We start from the raw sequence: 19,375 nt of genomic DNA, 5'->3' as shown, positions 1-19,375 counted from the left end.
GCTACATGTCCCTTCTCAAACAATCAGATCAAACTCCCATTCCCTAAAGAATAGAAAGAGAAATAGCAAACATTTAATGAGAGGATTCGGTTTCTTCAAAGTTATTTTGAAGAAATAGCTCTAAATTCATTCCCCATAACTATTCCTGATTCTCAGAGAAAATATTTGGAGAAGAGCCTCATGGGTCACAAAGTTTTAGAGAACATGGACATCTTCAAAAATATCCTCGGGAGGGTCAAATCTGTCAGTACCAATAAAAAAATAATTGAGGCAGCAGAGTTCAACAGGATCCAGGCAGCAGAGTTCAACAGGATCCAGGCCTGTGATTATCTATTCAAGGAGACTAAACATCAAAGATCTTTTTCCTTGTTTACTCTGTTTCTGTATAGGCTTCCTTCTATATCCAAAGAAGGAGCTTGGAAGGGAAGGTTGGAACTTTTCACCTTCATATGCCAGTGGCCAAAAACAATCCTGGAACTTGTCTGACTGGCTCCAAGGAGGCACATAAGTAAATAAGGCCTGCATAAACAAAAGGAAAACCTGCCAGCTCAACACCCGGGGAGTCAAGCAACAGAGGCAGGCTTCCTGGGTGCTTACTAATCCATTCCCATCCTTCAGATAAATGCAAAATGTCCTTCAGGAGAAATGTAATTTATTATCACATTGACAGCAGTGACTTAGGGAAGGAGTAGAATAAAAGACATTCTGTCTAACCATGGGGACCCCCTGTAGTAGTAAGAGACTAAGTACCTTAAGGGCCCGGGGAGTCCTTAAACCTCTCTGGCAGGAGCATGTATTGGCCTCTCTCTCATGAACGGGGGTCCTTCACATCACCTTGGGTTGTTAGACTTTGGCAAGTCTGGGGATGAAGCAAGGCTGCACATGTTCATGAGAAGAAATGACCTTCCCATCCTTAATCTCCTTGGTGATGGTGCATATTTTAACCAGTATCCGGGACAGGGGTCCACAGACGCTGTACGGCTTGAGTATTCCATGGGGGGCCGAGGATGTGAAAACAGGGGCAATGCATTCCATGGCCCTGGGCTTGGAGGACGTGCAAGTGGAAGGCTCGCATTTGGTGGCACACGGATTACAGGGAAGCCTAAGGAGAAAACAGAGTTTAACCTGTGATTGAGGAAGAGCAATGATGGCTATGAAGGAAAATGGGCGTGGGATAAGTTTTCAACACTTGTCACTCAAAATCAGTGCTTCCAAATGTCTGTCTGTTCACTTTGTATTGTAGTTAGTGGAAGAAAAAAGAAACAGGTCAGATCCACGGGAAAACAGCACCGTGTCTGAGGAGTATTATGTTAAGTCAGCTTCCACTAAGGTCAATGTCAGGGCATCGTAGGAACCACACTGCGCCAGAGTCAAAGACTGCTGCGGAGCCCAGCTCTGTCATATACTAGTTGGGGACCTCAGGTAGGTCAGTTAACTCTCCTGAGCTTTAGCTTTTCATCTGTAGAATGGACATAATGGGAACTAAATTGGACATAATGGGAACTAAAGTCACAGGTCAACAGTGATTAAGGAGCAAGTTGATGAATGGAAATGAATTAGATATTTTTCTCCTGGGAAGCAAGTCATATAACTAGTGGTCATCTGCATCCCATCTATGGAAGAATCTTTAGATGTGGAAGTTTCAAAGTGCCTATAAATGAATGGTTAAAAACTAAAAGTAGACACCTTTTGTAATACATGATCTTTCTTTTGGTAATGGGAGGCACTTTGATATATTAAGGTGACAGCGTCAGTTAACATCACGCTAGCGTAATGTGGACATACCTATTAGGAGAATGCTGTGAGTTGGGTGCAGTGGCACATGCCTATAATCCCAGCAGTTTGGGAGGCTGAGGCATGTGGATCAGAGGTTCAAAGCCAGCCTTAGCAACTTAGGCCCTAAGCAACTTAGTAAAACCCTGTCTAAAAACAAACAAATAAAGAAAGAAAGAAAGAAATAAATGGGGTGGGTTGGGGATGTGCCTCAGTGGTTAAGTGCCCCAGAGTTCCATATCCAGTACCCAAAAAACAAAACAAAACAAAAAAAACCCCAAAAACAAACAAACAAAAAAACCCCAAAAACAAACAAAACAAAACAAAACAAAAAAACCCAAGAAACCAAAAAGCCTCCTCTAAACCCCAGAGCAACAACACCAATAATGAGCTGTGAACAGAGCTCACTGACGTGACAATTTGGGGCAGATTGGTGTCCTTTGCAATTGCAACTAAGATTTCAGTTGAGTATGCATTTGTGTTCTTCTGGACTGAGTGACTTCAAAATGTTCATATTCTAGGTGAGTTGTTTATGGGTTTGTTAGCTTATCATCATTTAAAAAGTACAACTTAAAAAAAAAGATGCTGAAACACACATGAGAACATACTGTTATTGGCATCAAGGACCAATAACTGGACGCAGTGGGGTTTCAACTAGTGCAGAGTTTCCCCAAAGACACCAGAGTTGTCTTGTTTCAACTTGGCAAAGTCAGACATTCATCTCAGTCGGGGGAAAGCCGTAAGAGTGGCTAGCCATGTACATCTTTGGGAAAACTCCTTTTTCTCTAATAATTTTTAAAACTCTAAGAAGCTAAGCAACTTATAAGGAATTGGTATACAGGCTTTACAAAGCAACTCAGTTCAGCCAACACCTCAAGTTTGAACTAGGTTATAATTAATTGTAGGTCTCCCAGGGCACAGTTTAAGACAGCGTGCAGATGCCTCCATTCAGAGCTTCCCAGCAAGAAGCTCAAAGTGCTGTCCCCTGGATATCAGTGGCAGAACATACATGTGTGCCTTTTAGCATTTTTTCCTCATACAAGTTGTTTTTATTTTACGTACTTGCAGTCTGAGCTCTCCAGAAGGCTGCGGTATGTGGCAATCTCACACTCTAGCCGGGACTTGATATCCAGCAGAATCTCGTATTCCTGGTTTTGTCTTTCCAGGGCACTGCGAATCTCTGTCAGCTGAGCCTCCAGGTTATGGATCAGACTCTGGATCTGGGCCAGCAGGGCTGTGTAGCGGGCCTCAGTCTCTGTCAGGATGCATTCCTGAGAATCTCTCTGCCACGGAAGAGGAAAGTAGGATTTACAAATGATGACTCCTTTAAGCCCAGGCCATTGTTTAGGACATTTAAAACAATGATTTCTTTGTGACACTAGTAAGCCCTTTTATTACCTCCTAACCAAATAAACCCAAAAGCAAAATGATCAATTATATTAAAGCTTTCTTTCCTTTATCACCATTCCTCCCCCCACCCCTTCATGTTTACTTCTCTTCCTCTTATTTTTGGATCACTGATAATCTCCTACCACATTACTACTTAGGGGAGAAAAAATATCATTACACACCCCGGCATTAAAAATACATCACCTCCCAGTGGCTTGGGAGGCTGAGGCAGGAGGATCATGAGTTCAAAGTCAGCCTCAGCAACTTAGCAAAGCCCTTTCCGAAAATAAAAAATAAAAATGGCTGGGGGTGTGACTCAGTGGTTACACATCCCTGTGTTCAATACCCAGGACCAAAAAAAAAAAACCAAAAAGCATCACCTTGAGACCTCATTCAATAAGTTCTCGTGCTGAAAAATGAAGTGAACAATGTTTTAACCACAGATATTTTCCCACACTGAATGGATTCCTTATGCAAAATATAGGAGTTGAAAGTCTGATGAGTAAAGTTCTTTCCTGTATTATCATTCTGTAAACATGTGGATAATGGTGAGATTTTCAGTTTTAGTAACCAAATATTTATACTCCAGGTTTTTTTTTTTTTTTTTTTTTTTTTTTTTTAGTTCAGAAAACTGAGGTTTGAGAGGTTAAATGAGTTGCCCAAGATCATATGACTCGCTGGTTACAAAACCAGCTTGGGGCAAGGTCTTTGTAATACCTTTCCTAGTAGGTCATTTAAGTAATTTCCTACATCAGAGAGGCAGCATAATGGGGCGGAAGTGGTATTGGCTGTGGAATCTGAATTGTGGCTCAGACTCATTTCTTTTGTGACTTTGGACAGGTTACTTAATGCCTGAGGGTCTCGGTGTCTTAATATGTAAAATAGGTGAGATGACACTTATTTTAGGTTTGGCTTGGGAAAAATCACCTTAGTTCTTAGAACCTCATCTGTAAAGTCAGGTAATGATTATACCACCTCCCTCATAAGATTGTTTTGTAATTCTAATATGTTAGCTTGTAAAAACGCCTTGCATATAATAAAATGCTTTCCTACTGTTTCCCAAAGTGTACTCCATCATTACCATGAAATGCTTTAAAAAAAAAAAAAAAGAGGGTCCATAGTCAAATAAGTTTTGAAATGCTCAATATCATACACCCCTTTCTTGGATCTTCATGGGGTTTATCAGCTTATTAAAGGCTTGCAGGAAGCCACTCTGATTAACCTTTGCTTAAGTGAGCATTTCCCACTTATTTGACCATGAAGTCCTTTCTTAGCCATTGATCCTTTAACCCACAGAGGAACTGTTCTGAGGGGCACAGTTTGGGAAGCAGTGCGGCACACAGGTGTTCTTGCCATCATTGCTGTGCCAGGCGTGGTTAGCATGCATGCTGGGTACCATTCGGTGCTGGGCCTGCAGGTCCACCTCCAGAGCATTCAGGGTGCGTCTCAGTTCTATGATCTCCTTCTGGGAGCACTGCTGCTGCTGAGAGCTGGTCACCACTTGTTGATTCAGTTCCTCCATCTGAAACACAAACGTCCACGGGAATTTTGGAAGGAAAACTTAACGGACTAAGAGCCTCTGGAAATGCATCAGCTTTTTGCTTTTTGACTTTTCTATCCTCCCCACCTGTGTGTTGAACCACTGTTCCACGTCTTTACGGTTCGTCTCCATGATGGCTTCATACCGACATCTCATTTCTTGTAGAATCTGGTTTAGGTCAACTGAAGGGGCCATGGTTACTTCAATGTTGAGTCTGTCCCCAATTTGGCCCTGTAAGGAATCAATATCCTACGAAAAGAAAAAGAATGTGAAGTTACTTGGTGAATAGATGACCTGCTTATGTCTTTTTTTGGTCCAAGAGCAAGAATTCAGCTAAACTGCCTTGATCTAAAGTACAGTCAATACAATAAAGGAAGACATGACTTATAGGTAGTATTTGATGTGCCATAAAACAGTTTACAGCTATTTCAAACATGACTATATATTCAAGTATGGCCAAAATTAAAAGGAATTGACTAACAAGGTTATAGTTCCAAAAAATCTAGATAATTTCCAGGGATGGGTAATGGAGGAAGCAGCAGAAAGGTGGGGTTGATAACGAGAGCCCATGGTCTCTATGATACCTATGTGGGTTTGCGCCAGTTGGGTTTGTACCAATGAAAGGCGGCAGAAGTCTGTTCAGGGATATCTATATATGGGGAAAGGAAAATTGCAACAATAGAGAATTTTCTATCCAAGTGACTTCAGATACTGTGCTGCAGCTGGTGAGTTTGAGGTACATTGAACTCGTGGTACAGTTGGGATGATCAGGCTACAAGCCAGGGTAGTATCTAATGGGGATGCCCTTTGTCAAGTGCAGTCCAAAGGAACTCATGCTAATGTTAGAGGCTCAGCGTGTGGCGACTCTCTTGGCCTTTTTCTAACCTCTTGGTGACTCTTTTTGAGAGAGAGGAGCTCCTCCTTCAGAGACTGCACTCGTGCCTCCAGGTCGGCCTTGCTCAGGGTCAGCGCGTCCAGGATCTTCCGTAGGCTGTTGGCGTCTGCCTCCACGAGCTGGCGTAGGGACACCTCAGCTTCATAGCTTCAAAAGCCAGACAGGAAAAGAAAGGCATTAAAAAGCAGATAGTGCAGATCCAGCCAGGCAGAACTCCCTTCCACGCCTTCCTGGGCTTCTCATTCACTCTATTTCTAGGGAGAGTTTTATTCTCTTTAGAAGTGATAAGTATCATTGGGTAAATATCATAACTTAGTTATGATGCCTAAATTAGCTGGTCGGAGTGATGCTACAGTACTATTCTTTGAGACGAGGGAATTTATCCTTCCTCCTCTGCCCCTGCAGGCAGTTCAGTGTTAGTGAGAAGAGGACTGAGTTAGGAATCAGGGACTTGGCGTCTACATTTCGGCTGTGTCTTCCATTATTTGTATGTCTTTGGATAGGTAACTTTCTCATGAAACCAGTTTTCTCACCTTAAACTAGAGAACAGCATATTTACTCTACCTATTTTACTAAGACGTTATGCAGGTAATCCGATAGTTCTTGCGTTAGAACTGTAGGTACCACATATACATGTGAGGGTTCCCAATCTTAATTATTTACTGAATTTGAAGGTCTTTTTGGGGCTGGTGCCTACATGCTCTGGAGTAGAAGGCTTAGTAGACCCAGGGATAATCGTATTGGGAGTATTTAGGTCCGACTCAGGGTGAATTCTGTCACCATGACAGTGCTGGGTGGGCTTACTTGGCTCTCAAGTCATCTGCAGCCAGTTTGGTGTTGTCAATTTGTGAGACCAGTCTGGAATTCTCAGCCTTGGTACACAAGATCTAGAATTAAGAAATTGTACACACAAATGAGACAAACACCAGGATCTTCTTCTTTTAAGAACCAAGGGATTTGTGTGTGTTTCAATTAACAGGGGAAGGCAATTTAAACTTTTTATTAATCTCCAGAGCTATGTTCAAGAAGCCTGAGAGATCGGGAAAACCAAAGTTTTTGTTATTTTCTTAAAAGATCAGCAAAAAATTACTTAAGTAAAAATTTTTGCCTAGAGCTGAAGAAATAGCTCGTGTTGGAGAGCACTCGCCTAGCATGCGCAAAGGCCGCGGTTCGAATCCCTGGTGCCTCAGAGGAGAATTAAAAAAACTTTTGCCTATGTTTTTCTGTTAAAATATAAAATCTATCCTAAATATGCCTAACATACCAGACCCCATTAGAATGTAAATTCCATGAAGGGAGGGATATTTTCAGTTCACCAACATTTTCCCCAGAACCTAGAACAATGTCTGGAACATTGTTGGTGCTCTGTAAATATTTATTGAACAGATAAAACTGAATAAATCCAGATGTGTAGTAACAGCAGCATATCACTCTGAGTAAGAAACTTAGGTGTCGGAACAAACTATTTGAATAATGTAAAGATGACAAAACAAGAGGAGAAAAAGGTGGAATGGTTCCAACATGGATTAAAAACTAAACTGTTTAGAAACTTACTAAGGAAAAAATTATTTTCTAAGAGCCCTGCTTTCTTATTTGTATAAAAGAAATGATAACCACTGGTAGTTAGCCTGATTGGGTCCTGAGCTATCTAGTTATAATGGTCAAAACTATCTCTGGAAAAAGGAAAAACTGTAAAATCTGAATGTTCTCTGAAGATGACATTTAACTCAAGGGCTTTTCTTATTCCTCAAAACAACTTTTTTTTTCCCCCAAATAAAAGGAACTAAAAATGTGAAAGTTTAGCAAATAACCATTGCTTGGAGGTCATCCCTTCACAACTTGATTAAACAGATGGCTGAGAGTCTTACCTTCTGCTGGAGCTCCTCGATTGTGGTGTAGTAGGACAGGTAATTAGGACATAGGACAGGGAGCTCTTTGTTACACTCTTCCTGGATTCTGCACTCCAGTTCAGAGTTCTCTCGTTCCAACATTCGCACCTTTTCCAGGAAGTTAGCAAGGCGGTTGTTCAAGATCTGCATGGTCTCCTTCTCATTACTGTTGATACCTTCACCGATCCAGCTGCTGTCTTCCAGAGAGGGATGGACCCGGAAGTTGCTTATGAGGTAGATGGGGGTGCGACAAAGGCGAAGAGTGGATTGGCATACCTGGCTCTGGGAAGTTCTTGGAACATGGCCACTTGATTGGCAGCTGTTGGCTTCAAGACCACCACGATGGCAGCTGTTGTTAGAAGACATGGTCCTAAAATTTGTAATCCCAGGGCAGTTTTGGGGTGGGGTGGAAGAAGAAAGAGTTGTTCTTCAGCCCTTGGTATCCACGGCGTGTGTCCAGCTTCAGTTTGTTTTGCAGTCTGTGGTCACCAGCTCAGGCACCCTCGACTGAGTCTAAATTCCAAGCTGTTGGCTTTTCCTCTTTGAAGTGCTTATATAGCCTTCCCTAGAGGTGGTGTCACAATAGGTGGGATGTTTTCCTTTCTAATGTTTATATCAAATCCCATACGAACATCTCATTAGTCTGCTTTTTACTTGCCTGAGAAGAGTTACTTGTCTCATAAAATTGTGCATTTAGGCGGTTACTAAGTTATTACCCATCGCAACTACTACTTGTCATTGGATCCAGAGCTTTACATTGTATCTTCAAAAGGAACTGTCGTCACAGTCCCAACAGCATCCATTATTAAGCAGGTGTGAGCATATTAAGTTCATTAAATCCTTGTTGACCTCACCACCTGGAATTGACCAGGAAGAAGTCCATCCTTCTTTTCCTTTCTTTAGCAGAAAAGGGAAACTAATAATATCTAATAATAATTTGTGAACTTAGAAAATAGGATTTTAGTTTGTTCTGCCTGGCTGATTTTTCCATTTTCATTGTTAGGACATGGTAAATGTAGATTAAAATGTTAATCTTAAATAGGCTCTTAAATTTTTTTTTTTTTTTTTTTTTGTTTTTGTCTTTGCTGTTTTCTTTCAATGTTGGGGATTGAACCCAGCACCTTACACATACTAGCTACCTTGCCAGCCTTTAAATTAGGCTCTTTTTAAAGGTCCTTGTCAAATTAGTGTTTTAGCTTTCTAGGTAGGCTTTGAAGGTTAACAAGATATTTCTTGGAAGAGGCTAACTACTTTTTGATTGTCCAAAGCCCACATTTTATAGCACGTTTAGTGCTCAGTGTTTGCTGGGGTATTCCATGAGCTTACAATTGTCATGATGTTGGTTTATAGTTGATGTTTAAATATGATCTGTTGAAAGGTATATGTGTTCTTTCTGAGCATTTTCTTTAAAAAATTACTTGATTCTGATCACTTGTGGGGGCTTCAGGGGGGCATCATTTTCTTGTCTTTTCCAGCTTCTCGAGGCTGCCCATGTGCTTGGGTTTGGATAAGTATTCCCCAAAGGCCAGCCTTTGGTGCTAGTGGGAGGTAATTCAGATGTGAAAAAATGAATCATCGATGTGTTCAGACAAAACACAAGATAATTATTTTATAAATCTGCAGTCAGAAGGTCTTACCAATAATGACTCAAAATGGAAACTTTAAGAGGTGGGGCCTACTGAGAAGAAATAAGGTCGCTGGGGGCATACTGTTGGATGGGATATTGGAACTCTTCCACTCACTCTTTTTTTTTTTTTTTAACCTCCTGGCTGCTATGAGGCAAGTAGTTTCTTCTGCCAGACTCTCCCACCATAATGTACTACCTCACCTCAGGCCCAAAAGCAATGGAGGCAACTGACCACAGACTGAAACCATGACCCAGAATAGACTTTTCCTTCTTATAAGTTGTTTATCTCAAGTGTTTTTTGACAGTGATGGAAAGCTAACACAAAGTCTTTGGCTTGTGACTCCCTTCCATCTAAAAAGCCAATAAGGACTCCTCCAGTCCTTATCACATCACATCATTCAGACACAGACAACTTCCGCTTCCCTCTTACACATTTCAGGACCCCTGTGACTACATTGGGCCCACCCAGATAACTCAGTATAATCTCCCTCTATTGTCGACTGATTAGCAGCTTTGCTTCCTCTTTGCCATGATCCCCACAATTTATGATTGCCTGCACACATATGAAATATGTAGGAATAAATGTAGTTAGAAAGGTCTAAGATTTATGCAAATAAAATGTTAAAATAGACTGAAGGACAGAAAACTAGAATAAGTGGAAAGATATATCGTGTTCTAAGATGGAAATGCAGTATTCATCATTATAAAAATACCAATTGTCTCTATGTTAACTTAGGTTCCAATAACATATTAAGATCCTCCACAAGTAGATGTCATTTTTCAACTAGCCAAGATCATTCTGAAGTGTTACGAGGAAAATTAAACGAATAGGAATAGCCAGGAAAATTCTGATAAAATAGTCCTTTCAAAATATTAAAGCATATTTTGAAATTTCAATAACTAAAATAGTGCAATATTGATGCATGAATTGTTGGACAGATCAGATCAAAAGAATAGAGTGAAAAGTCTAGAAAAAGACTCCCAAACATATTGGGATTTAGTATATGATAAACAGAACACTTATAATCAATTGGAAAATGTAGACCATCATATGTGGTCTGGGGATGATTCCACATCACTCTCTAGGGTGCAGGAAATGAAAAGATCACACCTCAAGCCTTATCGCAGGACAAATTACAAGTGGATCCAAGACTCAGATGTGAAAAAATGATTGTGTTCAGAGAAAACGCAGGACGTTTATAAATTTACAGTCAGACTTTCCAATAATGACTGACTGAAAAGTAGGAAATTAAAAAAAAAAAAACCAGACAAATTTGAGTATATAAAATAACAAGTGATTGAACACGACATATAAAGTAGAAGACAAGATGAAGAACTGGGAAAGAATATTTGCAACAATATTACAGAGAGTGACCGGAGAGAAAATACAAAAGATGCTTAAAACAAGAAAAAGTGCTTGATGTCACTCATATGAAGGAAAATGTGAATTTAAACTATGCTGAGATATTATTTTATCTTTCACCTTTTGTATTAGAGAAAATAAAAGGTTGTGAATGATCAAAATGTTTGGGAAAAATCAAAGTTTGGTAACAAATGTATTGCTTGTGGGAATATAAATTCACACAATTACTATAATGTTACGATAATTAAGAGAGTGGGATATTGGCATAAAGATTGGCAATAGATCAAAGAGAAAGAATATAGGGTCTAGTTGATTTTTTTTTTTTTTCGTGGCAGTGAGAATAAGCCCAGGGCAAATTAGGCAATGCTCTATCACTGAGTTCCATTTCCAGCTCTTTTTATTTTTTTAAATTTTGAGACAGGGTCTCATTTGCCCTGATCTTAAACTTCTGGATCCTTTGGCTTTAGCATTCTGAGTAACTGAGATTATAGGTGTCTATACTTCGGGTCAGTTGATTTTTCACAAATTCTCAAAGCAAGTCAATGCGAAGGAGAAAGCCCTTTCAATAAATGTTGCTGAATCAGATAGGTAATCATATAGGAAAAATTACATCTTTTTTTTTTTTTTTTTACAGTGCTGGGGATTGAAACCAGGGCCTTGTGCTTGCAAGGCAAGCACTCCACCAACTGAGCTATATCCCCAGCCCCGAAAAATTACATCTTGATCTCAACCTCACCAATGTTCAACAATTCTTTTAATTTAAGGTAGATCACTTTGGGCTGAGTTTGTAGCTCAGTGGTAGAGCACTTGCCTTGCATGTGTGAGGCACTGGGTTTGATCCTCAGCACCACATAAAAATAAATAAGTAAATAAAATAAAGATATTATATCCATTTACAACTAAAAATATTTTTTAAAAAAGATGAATCACTTTAAGTGTGAAACTTGCAAGTTTAAATTTTTTATAGGAAGGTACAGACTATATTTATAACTTCATACTAGATAAAGATTTCTTAGCACATGGAGGACACTGTTAAAAACAGATTAGACATCATCAAAATTAAAACCTTTTGCTGATCCAAATAAACAACTAAGAAAGCAAAAAGGCAAGACACAGTCTGAGTTAAAGCATTCCTTTTCTATATATATATTATTAATATAAAATATAAAAGTTATTACATAAAAATTGTTTTAAACCTTTTGTGACCCTCTCAGTATATTCATATTCTATCATCTATCTATCGATCTATCTATCTATTATCTATCTATCTATCTGTCTTATCTACACATGCACACCTGACAACAGAAGACCTCTCCCAACACCCAGGAATTTCATTCCTAGGAATGTGGCCAAGAGAAATGAATACATTCATACCCCAAAAGACTTGTACAGGAATGCTTATTGCAACTATGTTCTTAATAGCATCAACATGGAGCTAACCCAACTGCTTATAAACAGGACGATGGATCAACAAACTGTGGCGTATTTATATAATGTGGACTAGCACCCAACAACAATAAAGAAGGAACCACCGCTCTCACAACAGCATGGAAGAATCTCAGGAACGTGCTGAGCCGAAGAAGCCAGGCACAAGGAAATACAGTGTGGTGTACACTTATACCAGCTTCGAGGGCAGGCAAGACTTGTCCGAGGTGTTGGACATCAGAAAAGTGGGGGAGGCGGGTTGGCTGGAAACAGCGTGAAGGAAGCTTCAAGGCCGATGTTCTCCATTTCCATCTTTTGTTCTGTCTCGATCTGTTCATGATTACAGCAGGGCTGGTGTGCTTCAGGCCTCACAGGACTGTGTACTTTCAATGGATGTATTTTATTGTATGAAAATTAAACCTTAATAAAGTATAGTTGACCTAAAAATTAAGATTTCATGCAGCTGGGTAGCTATGTAAAGCTTCACTACTTTGTTCCTAAGGTTAACTTCTAAATAGATCAAGCATTGTCACGAAAAATGGAAAAATCATAAGTGTGCTTCTTTTAAAATTGCAGAACGAGGCAGGTCTTTGCAACAGTGATTCGAAATTAAGAAACCATAAAAATTGAGGAATTTGACTCCATAAAATAAAGGACTGGAAGTAAATATGTAACAAGGTTAAGAGTTGAATTTTTTGCATTTATAGTTATTAATAATGATGATTATTTTCTTCTGTATGCTTTTATGTGTTCCAGAAATTAATTGTATCACTTTCAAAATCAGGGGAAAAAAAGCCTAAAAATCATTCATGTTTCCACATCTTTCTGTCTTTTCACTTTTCTTCTCCTCTGGCATCTCACAGGTAGAGCTCTTCCTTTCTTCTGCTACCAACTTCTTTATTTGTACCATTGATTTGGTTCCCTATGATACCTTCAGGGTCATGTCATTAATACTAATAATACTAATAATATTACTAATAATTTGGTACTGGGAATTGAACCCAGGGCACTTAACCACTGAGCCATATGCCCAGTACCCCCACCTTTTAAAATAATTTGAGACAGGTTCTCACTAAGTTGTTTAGGGCCTCAATAAGTTGCTAAGGCTGCCTTTGAACTTGTGATCCTCCTGCTTCAGCCTCCTGAGTGGCTGGGATTACAGGTGTTCACCACCAGGCCTGGCATGACTCATGAACTATATTCCCCTTTTCTTGCCTCTTTCATTTCTTCTTTACTCTTGATCAACTTTCCTTTCCTTATAAACATATTTGTTTCCTAAAGTACGTCTTATCCTTAACTATGAAGCACATTCTGCATGAAGAAGCTTCTGCATTCTTTTCATTACTGAACTTTTTGATAGAGCAGTGGGTAACCTTCATTTTTGCACTGCCCACTCATTTGTTAATTTCTGGCAACCTGGCTATCCTGTGGCCATTCCACATAATCTATCTTGAAAAGCTTTCTTATTTATGTTACGATAGCCCCCTTTTCCTGCAGAGAACCTTCAATGCCTCCTACAGAGCCAGGTTCAAATTCTTTTTTTCTTGTACCTGGGATTGAATCCAGGGGTGCTTAACCACTGAACAACATCCCCAGTACTTTTTTTTTTTTTTAAGACAGGATCTTGCTAAGTTGCTTAGGGCCTTACTATGTTGCTGAGTCTGGCCTTGAACTTGCCATCCTCCTGCCTCAGCCTCCTGAGTCACTGGGATTCTAAGGAGGTACTACTGCTCCCACGTAGTTTCAAATTCTCGACTGCCTGGCAATGAAAGCCCCCTGTAATCTTGACCCAGCCAGCTTCACCTCGTATCCATGGATCTTGTGCCTGCTGTATACTGTTAGCAAAACTGTCTCCTTTGCCATCCATGAGGCTTCCCCGCCTTGTCCCTCCACTGCACATTGCTGGTTGGAGCTCCCTCCACCTGGGCTCCTCTGTGGGTTTCCGGGGCTGCTCTGGGAGAAACTGCAGGACTCACACTTACCTGGTGCTGCTCTCCTTGGGGGCACTTGGGAAGATGAGCTCTCTCATCCCCAGGCAGTTGGGCAGGGTCTTTCCCAGCCTTTCATTTCTGGTTTGAGATCCTCTGACTACTCTTTCCCTGCCCCAGCGACTAAGGGAACACGTTCCAGATGCTGCAGTTACAATGCTTTTCTCTGCTTTCTGAAATGTTATTTTGGTATTTTTCAGCTATAAAACTTAAATTCACACTCACTCCTAAAAGAGCAAGTCTAGGCGAGATGGAGAGGAGTTCTCTCTCTTTGTCCTGGACAGAGCCTTCTGGGAACGGGACTGTGCAGCACAGAGGAAGAAGACTTTGGGCCCAGCCTGTCACTGATAGCTGAGGGTTAGGGAGGGAATCTGTCTCCGCAGATGCAGCGAGGGTTCCATGAAGGGCAAATAGAGTCACGTGCGGCATGCGGAGATTTTAGTCAATGATGCATGGCATGTGTGATGGTGGTCTTGTAAGGTCATATTGTAGCTGAAAAAATCCCATTGTCTAGTGCATTGCTGCCTTCGAAATGTCATAGCACAGAGTGTTCCTTGTGTGTTTTGGCGATGCTGGTATAAAAAAAAACCTACTCCACTGTTAGCCTTAAAAATTATATCACCTACAATTAAGTATGGTATTTGTTATGATAATAAACACCTGTTCCTGGTTGTATGTACTATGCTATGCACTTCATCATTATTTTAGAATGTGTTTCTTCTACTTACCAAAAAAAACAAAACAAAACAAAAAAAAAAACCCAACATTTATTGTAAAGCCGCACGCCATGCTGCCCTGGAAGCAGCCTCATATCTCACGTTTACTGCATCTCTTCATTGCGTCAAGAGACTATGCTGAGTGATTGCTCAGTACCTCTACGTTTGTGTAAGCACCCTCTATGATGTTCCTGCAAGGACAAAAATCTCCTAATGACGCATTACTCAGAAGGTATCCCCGTCGTTAAGGAGCACAGGGAGATACTAAATACACACTGTGGGGAGCAACAGTCCCATGAGTCACGGATGCTTCTTGCAAGTGAGGCTCAAGGCCTCTATTTTCCATGAGAGTCCTCATGGTGGGCTGTACACAAAGCCTAGAATACAAGGCTTTTTGTTGTTGTTGGCTGTGAGTGATTAGCATTTTTATATGACACCAAGTGCTAAAATCATTGACTTCTTGTTGGGTGGATTATGAATGCCATGAAAATATTATGTTCTTAACCAAAAGATTAGGACTTCTCTAGATTTTACTGAATGAGGTCTCGTTACTGTACCAAGAAGTGCAATTGCCATTTCAACACTTGACAACTCAGAGGAATGCCTACTCCACATACTTACGTGGAAAAAGTGACAATTTCTCCAATCTGGAAAGCTTTCAGTGGGTTCAATTTATTTTTGGTTTGCCATCATCAATTAAAGTATTGTGGATTAGTTAAAACTACGGTATGGGGAATGAAATTGATCAAATTATATTATGTGCATGTATGAAGACGGCATAGTGAATCCCACTATTAAGTATAATTATAATGCACCAACAAAAAAGGTTAAAAAAAACTACCCAGTGATCCAGATTCATATCAATAATAATTTTGGTTTATATTTTTCCAATAACCAAACTTAAAACATATAGGAATTGGCATATAAATATAAATATATTATACTACTGTCAAAGTAGAAATATGTCTAATGGCCTTAGTATTTTAGTATGGAAGGTAAAGGTCATTTGGCTTGTCCTAGTGGACTACAGCCAAAACGGTTTTGCCCCAACCTTAAAACCATTTAGAGCAGGTGCATAACCCAAGAACCTGTCGGATTTAGAATTAACCTGTCTTTAATGTAATCTCTAGTATAATACTATGCAAAGATAGCTGTAAAGGGCTAAAGGAAACATGAGGGGTCCCCAGGTGGCTACCTAATATTAAAGATATTTTCCTACTTTGATTCCACTTTGACTTTACATAAACCCATGGTGAAAATAGTTTTAACTTTCTATGTACAAAAAGATAAACCGACTGTACAAAATATCATACATAATGGAAGGTAGAGGTGGTATTTTTTGATAAGAAGATGGAATAGAGTTCATTTGAAAGGGCTGTATGTGCTGAAAAACTGTTAGAGAAATGCTTTGGCTACACTCTTAACACCAGAAAAAGCATGGCAAAGGCAGAGAACAGGTCGCAGACTGCACCTCAGATACAGCATTAATCTCCAGGATACAAAAAGAGCTCAAAAAACTTAACACCAAAAAAACCAAGTCAGCCAGTCAACAAATGGGCAAAGAAACTGAACGCTTCGCAGAAGAAGAAATACAGTTGGTCAACAAATATGTGAAAAAATGTTCAACCTCTCTAGCAATTACAGGAATGCAAATTAAAACTACACTGAGATTTCATCTCGCTCCAATCAGAATGACAATTATCAAGAATACAAGTAATGATAAGTGTTGTCGAGGATGTGGGGGAAAAGGCACACTCATACATTGTTGGTCATACTGCAAATTGGAGCAACCACTCTGGAAAGCAGCATGGAGATTCTTCAGAAAACTTGGAATGGAATCACCATTTGACCCAGTTATCCCACTCCTTAGCATAAACCCAAAGGACTTAAAATCAGCATACTACAGAGATATAGCCACATCAATGTTTGTAGTTCAATTCTCAATAGCCAAGCTATGGGACCAACCTATGTACCTTTCAACAGATAAATGGATAAAAATATGTGGTAAATATACACAATGGAATAATACTCAGCCATAGAGAAGAATGAAATTATGGCATTTGTCAGTAAATGGATGAAGCTTAAGACTACCATGCTAAGTGAAATAAGTCAATCCCCGAAACCCAACGGCTGAATATCCTTTCTGAAATGCAAATGCGGACTCATAATAAGTGAGGAGGAGGGAAGAATAGAAGTTCACTGGATTAGACAAAGGTGAATGGAGGGAAGGGAGGGGGATGGAAACAGGAAAGAGAGTAGAATGAATCAGATGTAACTTTCTTATGTTCACATATAAACACATGACCGTGAGACTTCACATCATGTACGATCACAAGAATGGGAAGTTTGATATCTTGTAGAAACCTTACCCCCTTTACTGTATCCCATTTTAATATAAATGTCTTAAAATTTTTCTCTCTATACATTGAGCGCCATATCAGACTGCTATACTTTTTGCCTCAATCATGAAACATAATTCAGAAACCTCAGAAGGAAATCTATTTATATTATTCATATTTTAATTGTCATTGTTATTTTTCTCCCAATGTTCTAATAAATATTCTTTATCTCATCATGGCCTTTGTGTCCAAAGAACTCTTTTAATTTATTCTTTTAGGGTAGGTCTTCAGGTGGCAGCTTCTTGTAACTTTTCTTCCCTTGAGAATATCTTTTGATCATTCCTTCCTGAAGGATGTTTTCAGAGGGCAGAGAAATACGATTGACAATTTCTTTCCTCTTGGCACTTGTACTTCTTCCTACTGTATTCCATGGTTAAGGTGACAAATCTACCATCATGTGACTTGTTATCTTTCTATGGTCAGCTATTGTTTCCCTCTGACTCCTTTCAGGAACTTTTTAAAAATTGGCTTTAGTTTTCAGAAAATTGTCCTGGTATGTCTTGGTGTGGATTTCTTTGGATTTATCCTTTTGTGGGTTGGCATGGCTGCTTGCATCTGTAGATTTTTTTCATTTGTCAAATTTGGAAAAAATTCAGTCTTTATTTCTTCGAATCCATTTTGTGCTTTACTTTCTTTCTCCTCCTCTTTTATTATTATTATTTAAAAAATTTTTACAGACTGCATTTTGATTCATTGTACACAAACGGGGTATATCTTATTGTTTCTATGGTTGTGCACGATGTAGATTCATACCATTTGTGTAATCATACATGTACATAGGGTAATGATGACTGTCTCATTCCACCATCTTTCATACCCCCGTCCCCTCTTCCCTCTCATTTCCCTCTCCCTAATCTAAAGTTCCACCATTCTTCTCTCACCCTCACCCCCCACCCCATTATATATCATCATCCACTTATCAGGGAAAATATTTGACCTTTGGCTTTCTGGGATTGGCTTATTTCACTTAGCATGATATTCTCCAGTTCCATCCATTTACCTGCAAATGCCAGTTTCTTTAACCATTAATCTGTTGAAGGGCATCTAGGTTGGTTCCAAAATCCAGCTATTGTGAATTGAGCTGCCGTAAACATTGATGTGGCTGTGTCACTGTAGTATGCTGATTTTAAGTCCTCTGGATATAGACCAAGGAGTGGGATAACTGGGTCAAATGGTGGTTCTGTTTCAAGTGTTCTGAGGAATCTCCATACTGCTTTCCAGAGTGGCTGCACCAATTTGCAGTCCCACCAGCAATGTATGAGTGTGCCTTCCCCGCCCCCCATCCTCACCAACATTTACAGTTACTTGTATTCTTGATAATTGCCGTTCTGACTGGAGTGAGATGAAATCTCAGTGCAGTTTTTTTTTTTTTTTTTTTTTTTTTTTTGCGGTGCTGAGGATTGAACCCAGGGCCTTGTGCTTGCAAGGCAAGCACTCTACCAACTGAGCTATATTCACAGCCCAGTGCAGTTTTAATTGCATTTCTCTAACAGCTAGTGATGTTGACATTTTTGCATGTATTTCTCAACGGATTGTATTTTTTCTTTTGTGAAGTGTTTGTTCAGTTCCTTTGCCCATTTATTGATTGGGTTACTTAATCTTTTGGGTGTTAAGTTTTTTGAAACCTTTCTATATCCTGGAGATTAATGCTCCATCTAAGGTGCACGTGGTAAAGATTTTCTCCCATTCTGCAGGCTCTCCTTTCACGTTCTTGAGTGCTTCCTTTGCTGCGAAGAAGCTTTAGTTTGATACAGCCCCATTTATTGATACTTCTTGCACTTTTACTTCTTGAGCTTTAGGAGTCTTTTTAAGGAAGTCAGTTCCTAAGCCAACACAATGTAGATTTGGTCCATCCCAAGTTTTCAGAGGAATCTCCACAGTGCTTTCCAGAGTGACTGCACCAACTTGCAATCCACCAGCGATGTAAGAGTATGCCTTTTTCCCCACATCCATACCAACATCTATTATTGTTTGTGTTCTTGATAATAGCCAATTTAATTGGAGTAAGGCACAAGAATCAAAGCAAGAATCAATAAATGGGATAGATTCAAACTAAAAAGCTTTTTCTCAGCAAAGGAAACAATCAATAATGTGAAAAGAGAGCCTACAGAGTGGGAGAAAATCTTTTCCACACGCACTTCAGGTAGAGCACCAATCTCTAAAATTTATAAAGAACTTATAAAATTTACACCAAAAATACAAAGAACCCAATCAATAAATGGGCTAAGGAACTGGACACTTTACAAAAGAAGATATACAGGTGATTAACAAATATATGAAAAAGTGTTCAACATTTCTAGTAATTACAGAAATGCAAATTAAAACAACTCTTAAGGTTTCATCTGCTCCTCTTAAAGACTCTGATGACAAG

General features: G+C 39.6%; 1 protein-coding gene across 1 annotated transcript; it reads right to left on the bottom strand.

Moving 5' to 3' along the window:
* Positions 1 to 567: 567 nt before the first annotated feature.
* On the bottom strand, positions 568 to 13,930 carry KRT39 (keratin 39; the record flags this gene model as incomplete). The annotated part of the gene is given in 9 exon segments (XM_079130334.1): positions 568 to 1,102; positions 2,836 to 3,056; positions 4,559 to 4,684; positions 4,790 to 4,951; positions 5,588 to 5,744; positions 6,402 to 6,484; positions 7,466 to 7,915; positions 7,919 to 7,946; positions 13,884 to 13,930. Coding segments are annotated over 9 exon segments (1,533 nt in total). The 3' UTR covers positions 568 to 843.
* Positions 13,931 to 19,375: the final 5,445 nt, after the last annotated feature.

Source organism: Sciurus vulgaris (genome assembly GCF_902686455.1).
Source record: "Sciurus vulgaris genome assembly, chromosome: 3".
NCBI lineage: Eukaryota > Metazoa > Chordata > Mammalia > Rodentia > Sciuridae > Sciurus > Sciurus vulgaris.
This window is presented reverse-complemented; position numbering and strand designations above follow the sequence as displayed.